The 20,667-nt window shown below is 43.8% G+C and overlaps 1 protein-coding gene across 1 annotated transcript in view; it reads right to left on the bottom strand.

Annotated features, from left to right (window-relative positions):
- The window catches only part of CUNH8orf74 (chromosome unknown C8orf74 homolog), a 34,755-nt gene extending 21,813 nt beyond the window's left edge, over positions 1 to 12,942 (bottom strand). The window contains exons 1-2 of the mRNA XM_004766063.2: positions 12,857 to 12,942; positions 11,193 to 11,385 (exon numbers count right to left, since the gene is read on the bottom strand). Coding sequence (XP_004766120.1) covers positions 11,193 to 11,385; positions 12,857 to 12,904 — 241 coding nt within the window. The 5' untranslated portion in view covers positions 12,905 to 12,942. The remainder of the gene's footprint in view (positions 1 to 11,192; positions 11,386 to 12,856) is intronic.
- Between the last annotated feature and the right edge of the window lie 7,725 nt (positions 12,943 to 20,667).

Genomic DNA, 20,667 nt, shown 5'->3' with positions numbered 1-20,667 from the left:
TGACAGCCCCAGCAGACTGACAGACTCACGAAGGTAGCTCTGGAAGGGCAATTGCCCATTTGTCCCAAGAAATGCTCTCTCAAGATTTCAATCAATGGCCTTTGTGGAAGCTTCCACTCTCCAGCAACAAATAAGTTGTCACCAAAGGCTCCTTCTCCAGGTCTAATGGGAGAGACATGGGATTCAGGCCATGTGGAGAAGGCTGCTGGACAAGCTACTTTCCAAGAAGAGTGAAAGTGCATTTTTTCTCAGCTTGTGCTAGTCCTGAATCACTGGAGGATCCCTGACATGGGGTTGGGTACTCAGGGGGCTGCTAGTGTAGAGCCGGGGCAAGGCCATGAGTGTTCTGGTAGGAAGTACTTGCATAGATTACCTTGGGGAAGTAATGCCTCCTGCTAGCCCCAGTTTTCTGGAGACAGATGGTATGGCTGCCTTCAATCCTATGTATGCCAAGATGACATTTCCTGGAGAATCAGGAGTGGCCATGGATGGAACTACCAATAGGGGACTATGACTGACTGAGCACTCCCCTGCCTATCTCATGCCTCCACCAACTGATCATCAAGGCTCACTTCCTCAAAGCCCCAGGAAATGGGGCCAAACCAGAAGGAAAGAGGTTCTTCTAGCCCAGATGTGTAGGGAAAGCATCAGAGGTGAAGTCTGAGGCAAGACAGGCTGTTCCCCTCACCCCTCACCTGCTGCAATGCGTCAGTCAAAGATAGGATGTATGGGTCTTCTGGGTACCCCAAATCTCTGCCACTCCCAGATGCAAAGTTGGACACCTCAAGGGTTCCCATATGCCCCAACACCTGTCTCTTCTCCTTTCCCAGAGACTCAACAGGGTGTGCAAAATATGCCCATTTCCTGCGATTTCTTCCCATTAAGACAGAGCAGCAGCTTGTTGTTTCTCTGTGCTGGGCCTGGTGACTTCCCTCCAGCCCATGGAGACAGCAGGCTGGGATCTGCCCAGGGCTTCCTGTAGGCTGGCAGTGGAGGTGAGGTCGACAGGACTCTCTCTTTTGGCCTGGGGTTGAGCCTGGATCATCCTGGTGAGACATTTGCCAGGACAGAATCAGCTTGTGCGTTTGAATAAAGGGCAGCTCTTTCCCTCCTGGTAGCAAGGCCCGAATGGGCCAGGAGTTAAGCCAGGCTGGCAGCTGTCCTGTCAAAGCTTTGAATCACTGTTGTACAAACATGAGCTTCCTTAAATACTATCAGCCAGATTTGTTATCTAGTATGCAAACAGGATTCAACCATCCTTAGCCTCAGATTAACAACAACAACAACAACAATAACAACAACAAGAAATCCCTGGAGATGTTCCCTTCTGAGAAGAGTGACAGTCTCCTGTGGACATTAGTCGAAACAGAAGCTTGCATGTGAGCTGGCCAGCCAGGTCTGAATCCTGCACCTCTCCACCTGTGATGGGTGGGATGTGGATCCCTGAGGGGCAGGGTGGGATGTGAGATGGGAAGCACTACAACTCTTTGGCGACCTGACCTGCTGTCTTGACAGCTCTTCCTGCCCCTTGCTGCCTGGATCCCCTAACAAGGGTAGTGAACAGATGCCTTCCCCCTTATGCTTTCGGGCAGTGGCACTTCTTCACACATGTGCCCAAGGGCAGGTCATGGGTATGGGGTGGCTCCATTAGGCACTGGGCTTGAGGTTGTCTGGACCACCATTCTGCTGGCCTGTGATTGGAATACATCTGCAGTCCTGCTTGCAAGGTGAGGGGAAGACAAGAAATTTCGCAGACAGTAAGCCCTCTGAGGGATGTCAAGCAGCAGCTTCTCATCCTGGACAGCCAGCACCTTCTGTTCATCCCATCTCCCATCTGTGTGTCATGGGCACATGGGAGTTAACATTTATTGAGCATTAACTATGTGCCTGTCACTGTGCTATACATTTAGGAGACCCTGTCTCATTTAATCCTCCCAACTGTGCTATACATTTAGGAGACCCTGTCTCATTTAATCCTCCCAACTGTTTAATCCTCCGAACTGTTATGACCCTCATTTTAGAGCCGAGGAAATGAAGGTAACCTTTCCAATAATTATTTCCAGTAATAAGTGGTGGAGGTGAAATTTCAAACCAAATCTTCTGAGTGCAGAGTTTAGAGCTAATCCCCCTGACATCACCTGGACACGCAACACTCAAGGCAGTCACCCTGGACAAGTCAAGCACCCTAACCTCCTCTCTGCCTACAGGAAATATCATCTCCAGGGGTACCAATTTAAAAATTAATTAATTAATTAAAAATTAATATTACTTTTTTTCATGTAGCACCTACTGCGTGCCACATGCTGCATTTGGCATGGAGGCACAGATAGAGGGAGAAAAGTGAAGTGGGCATAGACCCCTCTCCAGGAGATCCAGCCTCCTCAGGGTCTAGTCTTTCTTGCTGTCTAGCTATGGCTCTTTAAGGGAAAAGTTTAGATCTGAATAGATAAGGAAGGAGGATACCTCCATGGACACAGGGTTTGAGAAGAATGAGGCAGCCACTGCTGGTGGCAGTGGCGAGGATGATTGTATGCATGTGCGTGCCCAGAGAGGATACAAATGCAGAAATCCAGTTATGAAGTGTTGAGGACCTTGAGAAGGTGTGGCCATGGCCATGGAGAGAGGGGGCCAAACTTGGGCCTGATGTGGGAGGGTCCGAGACTGGCTCTGGGTGGCAAAGTCTGGGGACCTGCAGGGTGAGGGGATGGAATAGGGTGTGGGAGTTTGAGAGGCCCTGGGCTCTAAGATCAGCGCAAGGGGCATCTCAGAGGTGGTGCACAGGGCCTCGGCAGGGGCAGGTTGAACAGAGAGAACATTTGGAAACACCCTCCAGCAGATGGGGCTGATGTCATATGCCCCTTTGTCCACTTGGACACTGGCTTAGTTGGCTCCCACTGGCATTGTATCCTGGATTAGGAGGGGAATCTACCCAGAGCTGGTAAGCACAGGAAGGAGCAAAGGGTACATGGACCAACTCCTTAGAGAATGTGGTCTAGACCTGGGTAGCTTGGCTCAAACAACACCAGGCGGTAGAGAAAGAACAGATTAAGGTCGGGTCGGGAATTGGGTTGAGTGGGAACAGAGCTAAGTAAGCAAAGACAGGGGTTTGGGGAACAAAGCCAAGAGGAGCAAACCAGGTACGTTCAATGAACAGTGCTATAGGTTTGGTTCCTGCTGCAGTGATAAGACCTACACTTCTGGATGGACAACAGACCCCATGGGAGCGCCTGAAATCCCCGAGGAATGGGTATTATAATAACAATGGCTAACCAACTGCACATTCACAGGGCTTCTTTGTACCAGTCACTCTTCCAAGTGCTTTACATAAATGAACTCATCTAATCCTTGCAATGATCCCATGAAGTTGGTGAGATTCCTATCCTCCTCTTGTCCTTACAGTCATCTGAAGCAGAGAGAGGTTAAGGGATCCTCACAGGATCACACAGCAAGGAAATGGCAGAACCAGGACTTGAGCCAGGGCACCAGGAATGTTGAGGACCAGTCCAGCTTGAGACTGGTGTTGACTATAAAGTGAGGAGGACACTCCCATGGAAGAAGGAAGCTTCAGCTGAAATTCTATCCCCTATCTCGAGAGAACTAATGAACTTGTTCATGCTCTTGCAAGTGTCCCTGTACTGGATTTCTGAGAAGCAGTGTGGGTATGGCATGAAGATCATCTGGGCCAGCCTGATCATCCTCAGGAGCAACAGGCATCATCCTGAATGGCACCATGGGGGACCCAAGGTGAGCAGGACCTAGCTCAGGACGCCTGGTTCTAGAGTGGCTCCATATCCATGGGTGCTCCCAGCACAACCCACTGTCACTCCCTGCAAATCACAGCCAGCATGTGGTATTACTCTCAAGAGTCAGCTCAAACAATGAGTCTGTTACCTGGGAGCGGAGCTGGGAACCCAGGTAACAGACTCATTGTTTGAGCTTGCCTGCCTCTTTCTCACTTCCCCACTTACCAAACAAGTCTGCTAGTTTCCTTTACCTCCTTGGACTGCCTCTGGCTGAAGTGCCAGCCCCTTTGCTCTCAGCGCATTTTCCTGCCCTACTCCCTGTGATGCAGGGTCAGCTGCCTTAGTGCTGGCGTCTGAGGAGAAAGGGCCTCAGATGATCTCTGCTGCCCTCGGGAGGAAGCTGATGCTGCTTCTGAACCTGTGGAGGCTGATCTGTCCTGGCTGCTGCATCCAAGTGCATGCAGCCACTTCTGATCATCCCATCTCTGAATCACATCATTCTCTCAAGTCTTCTGCCTTTGTCCCTATGGTCCCCTCCTAAGAATAATGGCTAGCTCTCACTGAGTCCTTACTAGGCACCAAATTCACGTTATGAGCTTTATGTATATAACCTCATTTAATCCTTAAAACAATCCCAGGAAGTGGGTATTCTTGCTTTTCCCATTTTCTAGATGTGTAACCAGAGGCTTGGAGGTGATGTGACTTGCCAAGTACCATATATCCAGTAAGGGACTGACATAAGATTGGAATGTTCCCTTTAGGTGCTGAGCCTTCGGATGGATTCTGTTTTCAGTGAGTTAAATTTCAGGCATGAGGGGCCCACCCAAGAGCTTGTTCCTATTCTGTGTTTGCACCAACCATGTTTCTCAGATTTGGGGATGATTTAAAGGTAAGAGGAAGAACTCATAAGCTGGAGAGCCCAGGATCAAGATTTAGAAGATGTCAGGAGGAAGGAAAGATGGTCAACACTGACAAGATGGAATCAGCAGGAATAATTGTAAAGTCTTGCATGAATAATCAAAATTGCCATTGCACAAGGGCAGGATGGGAAAAATAGTTCCCATGTGGGACTGCCTGCCCAATATAAATCAATGTGACTTTGATGTTGATTAAGTAAACTTACCCATAGGCTATATAAACAGGAGCATCATCAGCAGGACAGAGGAGGTGATAAAATCCCTAATCACTTCACTGATCAAATTGCAGGCTGTTTTGTGTTTGGATTTGGATGATATATTTTAAGAACAATATTGGCAATCACAATTATGTCCCGAGAAGGGCAGGAAAGAAGATGGCAGTGGTGGGGGGTTAGAGGGAAAGGGTCTATGGAAATGATTTCATATTAAGAAGGCAAAAGTGCCTGGGGATTTCTAGTCTAAATGTAAAGACATGATAGTCACATTTTAGGAAGCAAATGAAATATCTGCAGGTCCTGCATTCTGGTTCTAAAGGACAGACTTTGATCATTTGAGTAAAAGGTGCAGAAGACAGGTGTAGCTAGATATAAACAGGAACTTCCAAATTAGAGGAGTGGTTGTACAACGGAATAAATTGTTTCAAAAGGAGGGAGCACCCTATAGCTTGGAGGGTGTTGGCAGAGGCTTGAAGAACTTTGTTGGCTGGTTGAAGGGGCTCCCTGCAGTAGAGGGAATGAAGTTCCCAGATCACCAAATGTCCTTCCAACTGCACGGTTTTAGAAATCCACAAGGCACAGCTAGGCTGTGCTGTCAAGTTATGCGATAACCAGAAATGCTGAAAGCACCAGTATGAGCTAATCTCCCAAGTCTGAAGTTTGGTTTGCATCATCATTGACTGCCTTTCACAGACTCAGCTTGTGGAAGTCTCTGATGGAAACTTGAAAGAGCCCGAGTTCCCACCTGCTTGGGGCTGACATTCTTCTTCCCGCTCGTCAGTGTTTGTTCTGGCCATGAGCCACTACAGAGCTCAGCCGACAGGCTTGAACTCTGGTACCTGTGCATTGCTGTGAGCAGCAGGGAACAGGACCAAGAGGGATGCCAGGAAGGCTGCAGCGATGAGGGCTGAGTGGGGGGTTGGATGGGATACAGTTATCTCTTAAGTCAGCCCAGAAGCAGTGCCATGTCTGGCTTAAGCCTTCAGACCGGGATCACTGGTTTGGAGGAGAGAAGGGAAGGAAGGGTACACGAGCAGCTTAAGAAATAAAAAGAGTCTAATCCACATGCATATAAGATGTGTGATTCAGTGGCAGCCCCTAAATAGCTTGAAACAGAGGAGTGGTGGGATTTTATTTGTGTCTGAACAAAATCACCATACTGTTTAGTGAAAAGATGCAGTACAAGATTTGAAAGCTGTGGGTTGGTCAAGAGATGGAGGTGGGTTAGAAACAGTGGTGGACAAGGAGCCGGTGAAAAGTGGTAAGACTAAGGAGGGGCATTGAGTTACTGATGCTGGGACTGGTGGGTGAACTCTGGGCACATAAGGGATGGGGATATCATGTATGAGGGACAGGGCGTCATGTGTCCTATTTGCTTGGCAGTGGTTGGAAGCCTTGGACAGAAGTCCAGCAGAGGACCTCAAATATGCCACATGTTAAAAAAATATTATACTGAGGGGCACCTGGGTGGCTCAGTGGGTTAAAGCTTCTACCTTCGGCTCAGGTCATGATCTCAGGGTCCTGGGATCGAGCCCCGCATCGGGCTCTCTGCTTGGCAGAGAGCCTGCTCCCCCCTCTCTCTCTGCCTGCCTCTTTGCCTACTTGTGATCTCTCTCTCTCTGTCAAATAAATATATAAATAAATAAAATCTTTTAAAAAATATTAGACTGTAAAAAATTTCAAAATAAAGAAATACAGAAAAGTTTCAAAAAGAGTATATAATCAAGGCAGTATGGTCGGCCAAAGAATAGACAAATAGATGAACAGGGAAGACACAAGAGAGAGTCCAGAAACAGACCCACACAAATACATGTGACTGATATTTAACAGAGGAGCAAAGGCAATACGATGGAGCCAAGATAATCTTTTCAACAAATAGTGCTGGAACAAATGGACATCCACATGTATAAAAATGGAATCTAGATACAGATCTCATGCCTTTCCCAATAATTAACTCAAAATGGATCATAGGTCTAAATCTAAAATATCGTACTATTAAACCTCTAGAAGATAACATATATAAAAAACGTAGATGATCTTGGGTTTGGTGATGACTTTTATAGATACAACACAAGGACGTAGTCTATGAAAGAAGAGCTGGTAATTTGGACTTCTTTAAAATTTAAATTTTCTGCAAAAGACATCGTCAAGAACAATAAGACAAGCCACAGGCTGGGAGAAAATATTTGCAAAAGACATACCTGATAAAGGACAGTTATCTAACACAGACCAAGAACTTTAGAAATTCAACAAAAAGAAAACACCCTGCTTGAAAAATGTGTAAAAAACTTAATAGACACTTTGTCAAAGAAGTTATATCTATATATCTATATATCTATAGATATACATATAGATGTATAGATATATAGATCTGTCTATCTATCTATATGGCAAACGAGCATATGAAAAGGTGATCATTATTATATGTCTTCAGGAAAATGCAAGATACCACTACACAGTTATTAAAATGGCCGAAGTTGAGAAAATGGACACTACCAAATACTGGTGAGGATGTGGGGCAGTAGGAACTTTCATTCATTGCTGGTGGGAATGCAAAATGGCATAGCTACTCTGGAAGACAGTTTGGCAACACTAACAACAGCAGCACTAACACATTCCTACCTTACAATCAAGCAGTCTCATTTCTTGTTATTTACCCAAAGAAGTTGAAAACTTATGTCCACATAAAAACCTACACACAGGTATTTATTGCAGCTCTAAATTGTCAAAGTCCGTGAGCAACCAAGAAGTCCTTCAGTAGATTGAATGGATGCATAAACCTGGGTGCATCCAGACAATGGGATATTATTCAATCCTAAGAAGAAATGAGCTATCAAACCATGTAAAGACATGAAGGATACTTACATGTATATTACTAAGTGAAAGAAGGCAATATGAAAAGACTATGACTTTTAACTATATGACATTCTGGAAAAGGCAAGAGTATGGAAATGGTAAAAAAAAAATACTGTGGTTGCCAGGGATTGGCAGAGAAGGAGGAATTAATAGATGGACTGCAGAAGATTTCTAGGGCAGTGAAATTATTTTATGTGATACTTTCATGGTGAATACATGTCATTATACATTAACTGAAATCCATAGAATGCACAAAACCAAGAATGAACCCTAATATAAACTACGAACTTTGGGTGATAATGATGTGTCAAGGTAGATTTATCAGTTGTAATAAATGTTCCACTCTGATGGGGTACATTGATAGTGAGGGAGGCTGTGCATATATGGGACAGGGTTTCTGTGGGAAATCTCTATACTTTCTGCTCTATTTTGCTGTGAGCCCAAAGCTGTGCTAAGAAATAGTCTACTAAAAAATAGCATAACTAAAGCCATAAATCTCCTGCAAGTAAACAGGAGAAACCTCCTTGACATGGGTCATGACCATGATTTTTTAATTTTTTTGGATATAACACCTAAAGTATAAGCAACAAAAGCAAAAATAAACAAGTGGGTCTACATCAGAGTAGAAAGCTTCTGCACAGCGAAAGCAATTATCAAGAAAATGAAAAGGCATCTTATGAAATAGGAGAAAGTATTTGCAGAACACATATCTGATAGGTGTTAATACAATGAACTCCTACAACTCAATAGCAAAACCCCATATAATCTAATCAAAATGGACAATGGACCTAAATAGGCATTTTCCCAGAGAAGATATTCAAATGCCCAATAGGTCCATGAAAACAACCTCTATATCACTCATCACCAGAGAAATGCAAATCAAAACCACAATGAGATACCTCCTCACACATGTTAGAATGCCAGTATCAAAAAGACAAGAAATAAAGTTGGTGAGGATGTGGAGAAAAGGGAACCCTCATGCACTATTGGTGGGAATGAAAACTGGTGCAGCCACTGTGGAAAACAGTGTGGAGGTTCTTCAAAAAATTAAAAGTAGAACTGCCATATGAACCAGCAATTCTACTTCTGGGCATATATGCAAAGGAAGTGATATTGCTATCTTGGGGGCGGGCGCCTGAGTGGCTCAGTCGTTAAGTGTCTGCCTTTGGATCCTGTCATGATCCCAAGGTCCTGGGACTGAGCCCCACACTGGGCTCCCTGCTCAGGGGGAAGCCTGCTTCTCCTTCTCCTTCTCCCACTCCCCCTGCTTGTGTTCCTGCTCTCACTGTCTCTCTTTGTCAAATAAAAAAATAAATAAAGTCCTTAAAAAAACTCACTATCTTGAATTGATATCAGTACCTGCATGTTTCCGCCGGCATTATTCACAACAGGCAAGACATGTAAACAACCTACAGTCCATCAATGGATGAATGGATAAAGAAAATATGATATTTTGGCAGCAGCTCTTCCTGCCCACGGGTCCTGTCCCTATGCTTTAATAAACCAACATTTTTCACCAAAAAAAGAAAATATGATATTTTTCAGCCATAAAAATATTACTCAGCTATAAAAAAGAAAGAAACTCTACCTTGTGCAACAGTGTGGATAAACCGAAAGGGTATCAAGACAAATACTGTATGATCTCACAAGCGGAATGAAACAGACTGATGGTTGCCAGAGGTGGGTGGGCAAAGGATGAAGGTGTTCAAATAGTACACACTTCCAATTATAAGATAATTAAGCCCTGGGAATTAATGTACAGCATGGCGACTGTAGTTAACACAATTCTGTTGTATATTTGAAAGGTGTTAAGAGAGTAGATCTTGAACATTTTCACAAGAAAAAAATTGTCACTATGTGAGGTGATGGATGTTAACTCACCTTACTTTGGTAATCATTTTGCAATATGTTCATATGTCATATCATTATGCCACACACCTTAAATGTATACGATGGTATATGTCAATTATATCTCAATAAAATTGGAAAAACATAGTACAAAGAAATTTTTCCCAAACTACTTAAAGAATAAGCAGCCCACACAATGCCCCATCATCAGATTGCTTTCATGTACGTTACCTAACACAGGGCATTCACAACCACACTCATCAGAATCAGGAGATCTCCCTTGACACACCGCTATTGCTTAATCTCCAGACCTCATTTGCATTTTCCCTGTTGTTCCCTTTTTACATCCTTTTTACTCTGATGTACAAAGACCCAAACTGAGGCCACGTGTCAAGTTTAGTGGCCCAAATCTCGGTGTCTTTCAGTTTAAAACAGCTCCTCTGTCTTACCTTGGCTCTCAGGGCCTTAATATTTTTGAAGCTCACAGGAGAGGGACTTTGTTCAGTGCCACTAATTCAACGTTTTCTTGTGATTAGATCATGTTTTGAGTCCTTCCTAGAACCATCACTGAAGGATGCTGGGTTCTCCTTTTGCATTCTACCAGGTGGAACATGATTCACAATGTGTACTTTTACTGATGATGTTGACTGGATCATTTGATGAAGGAGATGTCTGCCAGGCTCCCTCACATAGAAGTATTCTTTTCCCCCTTTATAATCAGCAAGAATATTGTGGGGAGGAAATATGTAAATATCCCATTTCTCATCAAGCATTCAGCCACTGGTTTTAGCACTTGTTAGTGACTCTTGGCTGAGTGTTAAAATGATGGTGACCCAAGGGAGGCTGTTCCAGATATTTGCTTAACGAATGAATCTGCTGCTCACAGCCCAAGAGATAGATCGGTGTGATCACATCTCTTGTGCACTAGAGTCCCAGGAGGAGATGGCTCTTCTCATGAAGGCATGGCAGGGGTGGGAGAGATGCTCCCTCTTTAAACTCACTTGACTGCTTTTACCCCATCCCTGCCAGCAAGCTGATGGATTTCTCCAAGACATTCAGCAGACCAAAACCTGATATGTGGAACAATTTGCTGTCTTTCAGGAATGCAATGGGGAATCAGTGTAGGGTTTTAAACAGAGGAGTCACATGTTTATGTAAGTAAAAACAAAATGAAACCAAACAAAAGGTATGAATCATGGCCCCTACTCCCTTCCCCAAAATAAAACCTGACTCTACTCTGAGCCTACTCTCAGCGAGCGGCCCCAGTGGTATTGATCTGATGATGAGAGTCACACCAAAGTGTAAATGACTGACCAAGAGACAAACACCCTGACTGTTATGTGAACAACTTGGTGTGTGCAAAATTTTCAGCCAGAGAGATGGAGTGAAAAGACCCAGGAAGGACATTCAATTTGCTTCGCTTTCCAGAAACCTAGACAGGAATATTATCTATGAGCATGTGAGGATGCTAAATGTCAGAGGAAGAAAGGAAGGGGCTTCCAGTTCCTCAGAGAGTTCCTGAGACTATGGACCTTGGTGGTGGTGTGTGGGGGGGGGCTTTGACCCCTATCCCCTAGAAAGCCTCGCTGACTCCTGCTCCAGATGTCCCATACCTTTGGTTTCCTTGAGCAGCTCTTCTGTGAACTTGACCACCTTGGTCACTTCCACCCAAGGGAAGCCTTTGCCTACGGCAAAGATGATGCTTTCGTAGAGTGTATCCAGCAGAATGCTTTGGCGGGAGTCTCTCACTTCGTCAAACTCCTCCCAGTTCAGCAGTCTCCGTAGGTGTTCCCTACCTTTTGGTTTCTGCAGGGCATGATATGAGGGATGGTGGGTGAGACTGAGAAATCAAGATGCCAACCTCATTGAGCAAAACCCTACCGGGTCTTCAGGGCTCCCCATCATCCTGAAGAGTAACCAGGACTGTGGGTATGCCTGGGCAGAATTGTGCTTTCATTTCTGGACAGCTTTCCCTCTCCTTTCTGGGAATGTGTTCTTTTTTCTAACACCTCTCCTTCCTCTGAGAGTTCTCGTGCTAGACACTATAGTTTCTAAGCTTGTATGCCTCCAGCAGGCTTCAAGTCCTGATTTATGGTCCCTCCTTCCTCTTCCTGAAGACAAAATTTGACTTCTCTCTGTGTCTATTCTCAACTAGCTGTCCAGGAGGTATTGATCTGATAATGAAATTTATGCTAAACTGTAAATGACTGCAAAGAGGCTTGGTGAGGTTATGCTGTAGAAGAAGGAATGTGTCTAACTTGGTGAAAATTCAGGCATTTTAGTAGACTAGTGTGGGGGCAGTGGGGAGCTTGATCAGAGTCCTAACTGTAAGAACCCAATTCACCTGAGTGTTTGTTTTGCTTTTCCAGAAAGTTTCCTGTAGAACGTCAACAGATGTAGGAGAAGCAAGTGCCTTTTAAAGACAAGGTAAGTCAAGGTGCAGCATGAAGTAGAGACCCACCAAAAATGGGAGTGTTGCAGCTCTGGCTGCGGGAATCAGAGCTGCCTGGGAGATCTCCAGCTGCTGGTGAAAGCACATGCGAGGATGGGGAGGGAGACTCCACCAAGAAAGCCTTTACCTGGTGCCTGCCCATCAATTCATGGCTGCAGGTCAGAAGCTAATCTGTGCTTGGGGTCCTCTTGCCTGATCTCTACAGCAGTGCCCTGAGACACCTCTGTGGACAGCCCTTTTCTGCAAGGAGCTTGCAGAGAACTCCAGGTCCTGCACTTGGTCCTCATTACTCCACAAGGCCATCCCCATTTGCTCATGTCTTTTGGCCTCAGAATTGGCTCTGAGAAATCAACAAAATCTGCCCTCTCCCGGCATTAAAGCAAGAGCCCCCTCCACCCCTCACCCCACAACCACACACACACAACCACACACATTGGCATACAAGCTCAAAAGGCTCGCAGGGCTCTGAGTTTATCTGGTGAGAGGTGGCATCCCATGGTAACAAGCCCCAGGGATCTCCCTGGCCCTCCTCAGAGTAGAGGAAGGTACATAGTCTTTGTGTTTGTCTCCTCCTTTGCTCCAGCCAGGCTCTATTCCTGTAGGCTGGGAAAACAACCTCCAAGCTCCAAAGACTGCTAAGACTTTGGCCTGACATTCCAGCTGACACAAACTGATTGGAGGGCTCATAGGTGGTGTGCTAAGAAAGGAGTTATGTCCAAGGTAGACACCTTGAGGGAGAACCATTGAGGGGCCACTTCTCACACACACAGCACACCATTTTACCAATCTGAGCAAACTCTTTTAAAAGCTGTCTTTTCTCTTCACCTGAAATTGGAAGACTTTTTTTACTCCTTGTGGTGTTAAGAGTGCCATGGTCCCTGCATCCAGTTACTAGGAGACCTAGCCAGGACTGACGCAGAGTTTCTGGAACCCTGGAGGTGAGTGTGCCAGCTTTGTGAGGTCATGAAGACCTGCTTTGAGGTGGCTTTTTCCAGGCTTCTTTCCTCATGGCCCCTCCTCTCCAGCTGGGTTCTGGGTTTCATTCCCCCACACCTGCTTCAGGGGTCTTGATCCATTTCCTACAATGTCCAACCTCTCCTCACAGGTGGTGAGCTTTCTCATGCTTTCCTGTGAACACTCACAAATGTCCCCCATCCTACATCTCCTTTAACCCAATCCCCACTTCTCTCCTTCCTTTCACAGTCAATGATTTGTCTCCATGTTTTCATGGAGTTGTTGTCTTCATGTCTTCATGGATTTTCCTCCAATCAAGACCTGGTCTTAGATACGTTCTTCTTGGCTGGCCAGTAGTATCTGTGACTTCCAGTTTCCTGCATCCTGATTTCTCTTCAGGGTGCAGAAAACGGGTTTGTAGGGGTGTCCTCTAGTTCAGTACCCAAGAAGCCACAGCCAAGATGAGTAGGGATTGAGTCTCTTCTCTTGGGGTTGGTAGCTGAGCCATCTGATCATGGGGCTGCCTCCATTGGTACCTTCCCAGACATCATTGTCTCTTTTGGTTTGGGCCTGGCAAGGGAGTTTCTGGTCTGAAGTGAGAGCTCACAGGTCATAGCTTTACCCTGTGCCAGGGAAGAAGTAAGAGCTCCCAAGTTTCCAGCATCCACCACTTTAACCATTAAAAGTCATTATTCCTATTAGATCCATGGCTTCATCATGCTTGGTGGGTTTCATGACCCACTTTTGCTACCCTCATGGACTTCAGGGCCCTTACTACCTTTTCTTCCATGAGGAAGAACTTGGTTAGGGCCACTTAGTTACACTCCTGCAAATTACTAGGGACAAAGGGATGGGGAAGTGGTGTCCTTCCTTCCCATGAGGCCTCGGGCTCCTCATGCCAACTTACCCATTCTCTTTTCAGCAACCCTTGCATTCTTGTTTATCTCATGGAGGGTGTCCCTTTTCAACGTGTGGTTCCTTCATAATGGATCCCTTTTCATCATCATCATCCTTGGCTGATGCTTCTTGACTTCATTTCATTTCATTTCATTTCATTTCATTTCATTTCTTTCCTTTTCTTTTCTTTTTTGGTTTTATTTAAATTCAAGTTAGTTAATAAATAGTGTATTATTAATTTCAGGATAGAATTTAGGGAGTCATCAGTTGCATATAATACCCAGTGCTCAATTACATCAAGTGGCCTCTTTAATGCCCATCAAACAATTACCCCATTCTTCCACCCTCCATGAACTGTTTCCTCCCAAAGGATCTCTCTATCCTTCTCCTCGCCGCCTTCTCTGAAGACTTCTCTTCCTCTATTTTTTCCTTACATGTTGGTGTTGTCCATTGCTCTATCTTACCCTGTTATCCTTCTAAGCCACATATTCTTTTTAAAAACTCTAGTATGGTAGTACTTAACACAAGATCTACCCTCAATACATTGTTAAGTGCATAAGACAGTCTTGTTAACTACAGGCAGTATGTTGTATGGTAGGTCTCTAGAACTTATCCACTTTGTGTAACTGAAACAACATATCCATTGATGAGCAACCCTCCACACTCCTCTCCTAGACCCTAGCAACCACCGTTCTACATGCTGACTCTATGAGGGTAACTACTTTGGATACCTCATATAAACAGAATCACATGTACTTGCCTTTTTGTGATGGGCTTCTTTCATGAACTCAGCATAATGTTCACAGCTCATGTATTCTTAAGGGATTTTTTTTCCCAGTTGCATGACTTTCATGTCTATCCATAGAAAATGACTTCCAAATTCATGAAACGAATGTGTCTCCTCTGTCCCCAGCTTGGAGTGTGCTTTTGTGCTGTCTCTTCCCTGAGAAAGGATGACAGGTAGCTCTGCTACTTGTTAGATTTGAGGGGGATCACAGGGTCTCAGGGTTTCTGTGGGGTAGAATCCTGATGCAGGTGTTTGAAGGAATCAGTCCCCAAGTCTAGTGTTACTCGGTGGGTGCTGTCCCTGTCTATAGTCCTGGGGTAAGTGATGCAGGCCAGCCTCTGTGCCTGGACACTCTGATGCTCTTCCTTGACTTCTCTCCCAAGTAGTGTTGGGCTGGGTCTCGATATCCCAGACCCAGAGCCCCTTCTCATCTCCTTTCCCATCCCTCTCATTTTTCTCCTTATGGTCACAACTCTCTTTGTTACATCAGGAACTCAAACAGACTTAGAAATGAGATTTTATTCTTGCACATAACTAAAATGTCTTGGGGTATGTTTAAGGAGAAGCTAGATCCAGGTGTCCCATCTCTATTCATTCTTAGGATCTTCCCTGAGATTTTCCTTTATCATTTCTTTCCTAAAATGTAATTTTCACTTCCCTCACCTGGCTAACTCTCATGGATTTTGCAAAACGCAGCCTGCACATCAGCTCTTCTGGAAAGACTTTCAGATCCTTCATCCCCAGGCTTGTTAAGCATCTCTCCAACTGTTCAAGCCAGCAATCTGTGGGATGTTACTTACTGCTCCTCCCCCTGTTCCTTTGCAGATACCAACTTTACCTCCCAGATTTTTATTGAGCTCCTTCTCTTCTCTTCATCCCATTGCTACTTACCCAAGTAGAGTCCCATCAATTCTTGCCCCCAATCCCTTTACCCATTCTCCATGTTGTTGCCAGAGTAAACAAACAAACAAATTTGATTATGGGCTGGAAACTGGCAAAGGGGAATTTACTAGGATGTTCATAATGTTCTGCATTTTGTTTTGGGGGTTGGTTACTCAGACTTATATCTTCACTTATGATCTCTGAATTCTATTTTATATAAATTTAATTTCCCCTTTGTTTACACATGCAAATACATTTACACATAAAATTGGATTATGTCAGTTTCCTGCTTCAAAACTTTAAATTGTTGCTTATAGAGTAAGTTCTAAAGCCTTCATGGGTCTTAAAAGTCCTTATAATGATCTGGATGCTTCTTCCTTGTCCAGCCCATCCTGGCCACTCTGCCACTGGCCACTCTTCCAGTCCTCTTCTGTCCTCCCTCCAGAACTTTGTACACACTATCTTCTCTCCTGGAACACTTTCTTCTCCCTCACTCTGCATCCAACATTCTAATATCTCACATCTCAACTTTATCATCTCTTTCCTGGGGAAACTTTCCTGAATCCCTGTGACATGGTCTTTTAGTACTAAATGCATCACTGGCAGCACTTTGCTCATCGTAATTTTTCACTTTGATTAACCATTTTGATGATTTGGTTTTTTTAATTTAATTTTATTTTTTCAGTGTTCCAAGATTCATTGTTTATGCACCACACCATGCCTGTTTCCATCTAGATCATAAGGCAAGATGGCATTTTACTTTCTTAAAAGATTTTATTTATTTATTTGACAGAGTGTACGAGAGCACAAGCAGAGGCATCAGAGGGTGAGGGAGAAGCAGGCTCTTTGCTGAGCAGGGAGCTGGATGCAATGTGAAGCTCAGTCCCAGGACCCTGGGATCATGACCTGAGCCGAAGGCAGATGCTTAACCAACTGAGCCACCCAAGCACCCCAGCATTTCATTTTATTGACGATTTTATTTCCTGCTCTACAAACCGTAGTAGGCAGAGCTGGATGTGACTATCATAACAACAGGATATCTCACCTGTTTATTGAGAACTTCTCCCTCAGCCTGCTTTCCCCATGACAACGTGAACAATGTTTTCTTCTCTGGGGCCCTGCTACCTTACATAGGGCCTGCAAGGTAGCTGGCAATCAGTGTTTTCTAGTTGAATAACTGGAAGCATCACAATGTGATATTGACAGGAGGAAAACAAGTTATACCTGCCTTTGCACTCGACTCATTTGGCCACAGCCAATATTCTTTAGTAATTCATGGACTTTCTCAGATCTCCTCTGCAATCCATGCAAAACCACAGAGTCCAGCACTCTTAAACTTAATGGTATTTGAGATACATTTTCCTATTTACTGTATGTGTATATTAACTCACCTATGTTAAAGATCTGTTTGTTCATAAGAATAATTTCATATACTTACTAAGCAATGCTTAAGAGTGTTTTTAGTTAGTAAATAGTGAGCACTATGTTTCAGGAACTTTAACTATCTCTTTAATCTTTGCAATAATTCTATAGGATAGATATATTAATGATCATTCCTTTTTGGCATATGAGGAAACTGAAGCTTAGAGAGATTAAGTATCTTGTACAAGATCTCACAAAACTAGTATTGGAACCCTGACCTTAACACTTGGCCATGCTAACCTCTATTGCAGGATTCAAGAGTTTTCTAGATAAGATCTGGACATTTGGGTTCATGGACTCCAGTTAGTGCTCAAGTAGAGTTTACGTAACTTCTCACTTTGGGCTACAGTGAGAAGTTTATTTGAATGATTTATTTGAATGATTCAGGGGAGAACTGACCAATATTTTTCTTTTTATCCTTTATCATCATCAACAACTTTTTTGTAGCAGTCATCATGTTACCCATTCATCTTATAACTTATTCATCTTGTAACTGGAAGTTTGTTCCCTTTTACCAACTCTCCTTATTTCTATTTCCCATCCCCAACCAATGACAACCAATAACTTTTGAACTCTCTGTTTCAATGAGTTTGACTTTTTTTTTTTTTTTAAAGATTCCACACATAAGTGAGATCGTTTTTGTGATGGGCTTATAATGTCATCATAGTTCATCCGTGTTGTAGCCCGTGCCAAAATTTCCTTTTTAAGACAGAATAATATTCCATCATATGGGTAGACCACATTTTGTTTATCCATTCATCCACTGGTGGACACTTGGGTTGTTTCTACCTGCTGGCTTTTTTAAAAAATATTTTTTATTTATTTATTTGACAGACAGAGATCACAACTAGGCAGAGAGGCAGGCAGAGAGAGAGAGGAGGAAGCAGGCTCCCTGCAAAGCAGAGAGCCCGATGTGGGGTTCAATCCCAGGACCCTGGGATCATGACCTGAGCCGAAGGCAGAGGCTTTAACCCACTGAGCCACCCAGGCGCCCCATACCTGTTGGCTTTTGAGAATACTACTGCTATGACCATGGGTGTTCAAAGAGATCATTGTAATTTGGAATCTTACAGGATCAAAAATAAAACTGCTTCTATACTTCAAACTGAACAATTTATAAATAGTGGCTTAAAAATGACAGCCACAGTAAGTAAAGACTGCTATCTCACTGGGCAAAGACAATGATCTCCTAGTAAAGATAAGATTAAACCTTCCAAACAGAACATTGTTGGAAATTACCTCAAGTCAGTAGTCTTATTTTATGGGCTAAAGTATTATGCTGTGGCCAATAGAAAAAGGTCAGCAGCCCTAAAAATTAAGTCTAGATAGGCTTTTTGGTTCCGTGTGGTTGGTTGCACATGGAATCAGTAGGAATCAATAAGAACCAAAGTCACCTAAGTTTTGAGAGAATAATGTTACCATCGAAACCCAATCTGACTTGCAACATCCCATGACTTTTAAAACAAAACTACTCTGATACCTCCAACCCCAAACAAATGAGAGGTGAGCTTTAAGGATTGTGAATTTCTAAGAAAAGTCTCCTAAACACCATTCTGAGATGGAGCTTGGAAAATAATGGATGAGGAAAAACTTCCCAGAGGGGAGAACTATGAGGAAAATGCTTAAAGGAAATTCTCTCAGAGGTTGAAGCAACTGTCCAGGAATATGATCCACGGCCAAGACCAAGAGCCTACACTGGTTCTATTCCAGAGTATTCCAGGATTGCCATGAATCAATGAATGCTGTGGGTTTCCCATTTCTCTCTCTCTCTTTCTCTCTCTAAATTATCTCTCTTTTATGGGAGTTTTAAAGACAGTTATCTTTCCTTTCTGTCATTGCATACGAGGGCTGCTGGGGCAGATTCTTTGACTTAATGGTTTTCAGACCTTGGGCTACAGGGACCATATTTACTTATTTTTTTTTTTAAATTTAATTTTATTTTTTCAGTGTTCCAAGATTCAGTGTTTATGCACCACACCCAGTGCTCCATGCAATACGTGCTCTCCTTAATACCCACCACCAGGCTCATCCATCTCCCTATCCCCCATCCTCTCCAAGACCCTCAGTTTGTTTCTCAGAGTCCACAGTCTCTCATGATCCATCTACCCCTCTGATTTACCTCAATTCACTTTTCCTTTTCTTCTTTTAATGTTCTCCTTATTATTCCTTATGCTCCACAAGTAAGTGAAACCATATGATAATTGACTTTCTCTGCTTGACTTACTTCACTCAGCATAATCTCCTCCAGTCTCGTCCATGCTGATACAAAAGTTGGGTATTCATCCTTTCTGAAGGCTGAGTAATAGTCCATTGTTTATATGGACCACATCTTCTTTACGCATTCGCCTATTGAAGGGCATCTTTGTTCTTTCACACTTTGGCAACTGTGGACATTGTTGCTATGGGCACATATGGCCCTTCTTTTCACTCCATCTGTATCTTTGGGATAAATACCCAAGAGTGCAATTGCAGAGTCATAGGGTAGCTCCATTTTTAATTTTTTGAGGAATCTCCACACTGTGTTCCAAAGTGACTGCACTAATTTGCATTCCTACCAACAGTGTAAGAGGCTTCCCCTTTCTCCACATCCTCTCCAACATTTGTTGTATCCTGTCTTGTTAATCTTTGCCATTCTAACTGGTGTAAGGTGGTATCTCAATGTAGTTTTGATTTGAATTTCTATAGGGACCATATTTAGATATGATAGAAAAGAGAGCATCACTCTTAGTAGGCATGAATATGAATATGAAGAAGGGTATTTATGGATGATGGGTAGTTCAAGGGGTTGGATCTCCTTGTGGTTTGTCCAGTATTTATTCTCCCCTAGTCATACCAGTAGGACTCCAATCATCTTAAGATTGCAATGTATGCAACTGAAAAATATTTACCTTTCTCCCTTGCATTTTGGAGAGATTATGTGACATTTACCCTGGAAAGATTTTCTGGGCTTTGGAAATCCTACTTGCCCTTTATCCCTTTCTTTCTTCCAATTGGAATGTAGAGATGATCACAGGAGCAATAGCAAACACATGAGTGAGAATTCCATCCTGGAGTCTCTGATGATAGCTGAGGCTACTGCACCAGCCGCTGACTACAGAAATCTGAACTTTTGTGGTATGAGAGGAAAAAAACCACCCACTTCTTAAGCCACTGTTATTTGGGTTTAGAGTTATGTGTATCTACACTCAGTCTCTCAGTATTGCAGGAACTAATTGCTGAGGCCCAAGTTGGGTCAAACCAGGTCATAAGATGGATCCGGCAATGGGGGTTTCTTGTTCACAGAAATAAAGTGATTTGCCAGAACCAGGAAGTGGGGGCGTTTAGGTTTCAGGATATCTCCCCTGGTCACCAATGTGCATTGCACGTCCTACTTCCTGTCAGGGCCTTGAGAAAGAGACAGTCATCAGTCATCTTGGAAGACTTTTCCATGGCTGGGGGTGGGGTGGGCAGGAAATCTGCTCATTAACATAAAAGGAGTCCCGCTAAGGACAAATTATTATGAGAAGCCAAAGGTCTACTGTGTTTTGGACACTACTCAGAAGGTAAATTTAGGCTTTTGAGCATGCAACCTGTTAGACCTTAGTTTCCCTGGGCAAGGACCCCTGGAATTGAGATGGGGGAGGTACACAACAAAGAAAGGCCAGTTTTAGGACCCAGTAAACCTCAGCATGTTTCTAAGCATTCATTCATTCAT

This window comes from Mustela putorius, unplaced genomic scaffold (assembly GCF_011764305.1).
Source record: "Mustela putorius furo isolate JIRA1106 unplaced genomic scaffold, ASM1176430v1.1 tig00000242_pilon_pilon_pilon, whole genome shotgun sequence".
In the NCBI taxonomy this organism is placed as follows: Eukaryota; Metazoa; Chordata; class Mammalia; order Carnivora; family Mustelidae; genus Mustela; species Mustela putorius.
Note: the sequence above shows the minus strand (reverse complement) of the source record. Positions and strands in the feature narration are given on the sequence as shown.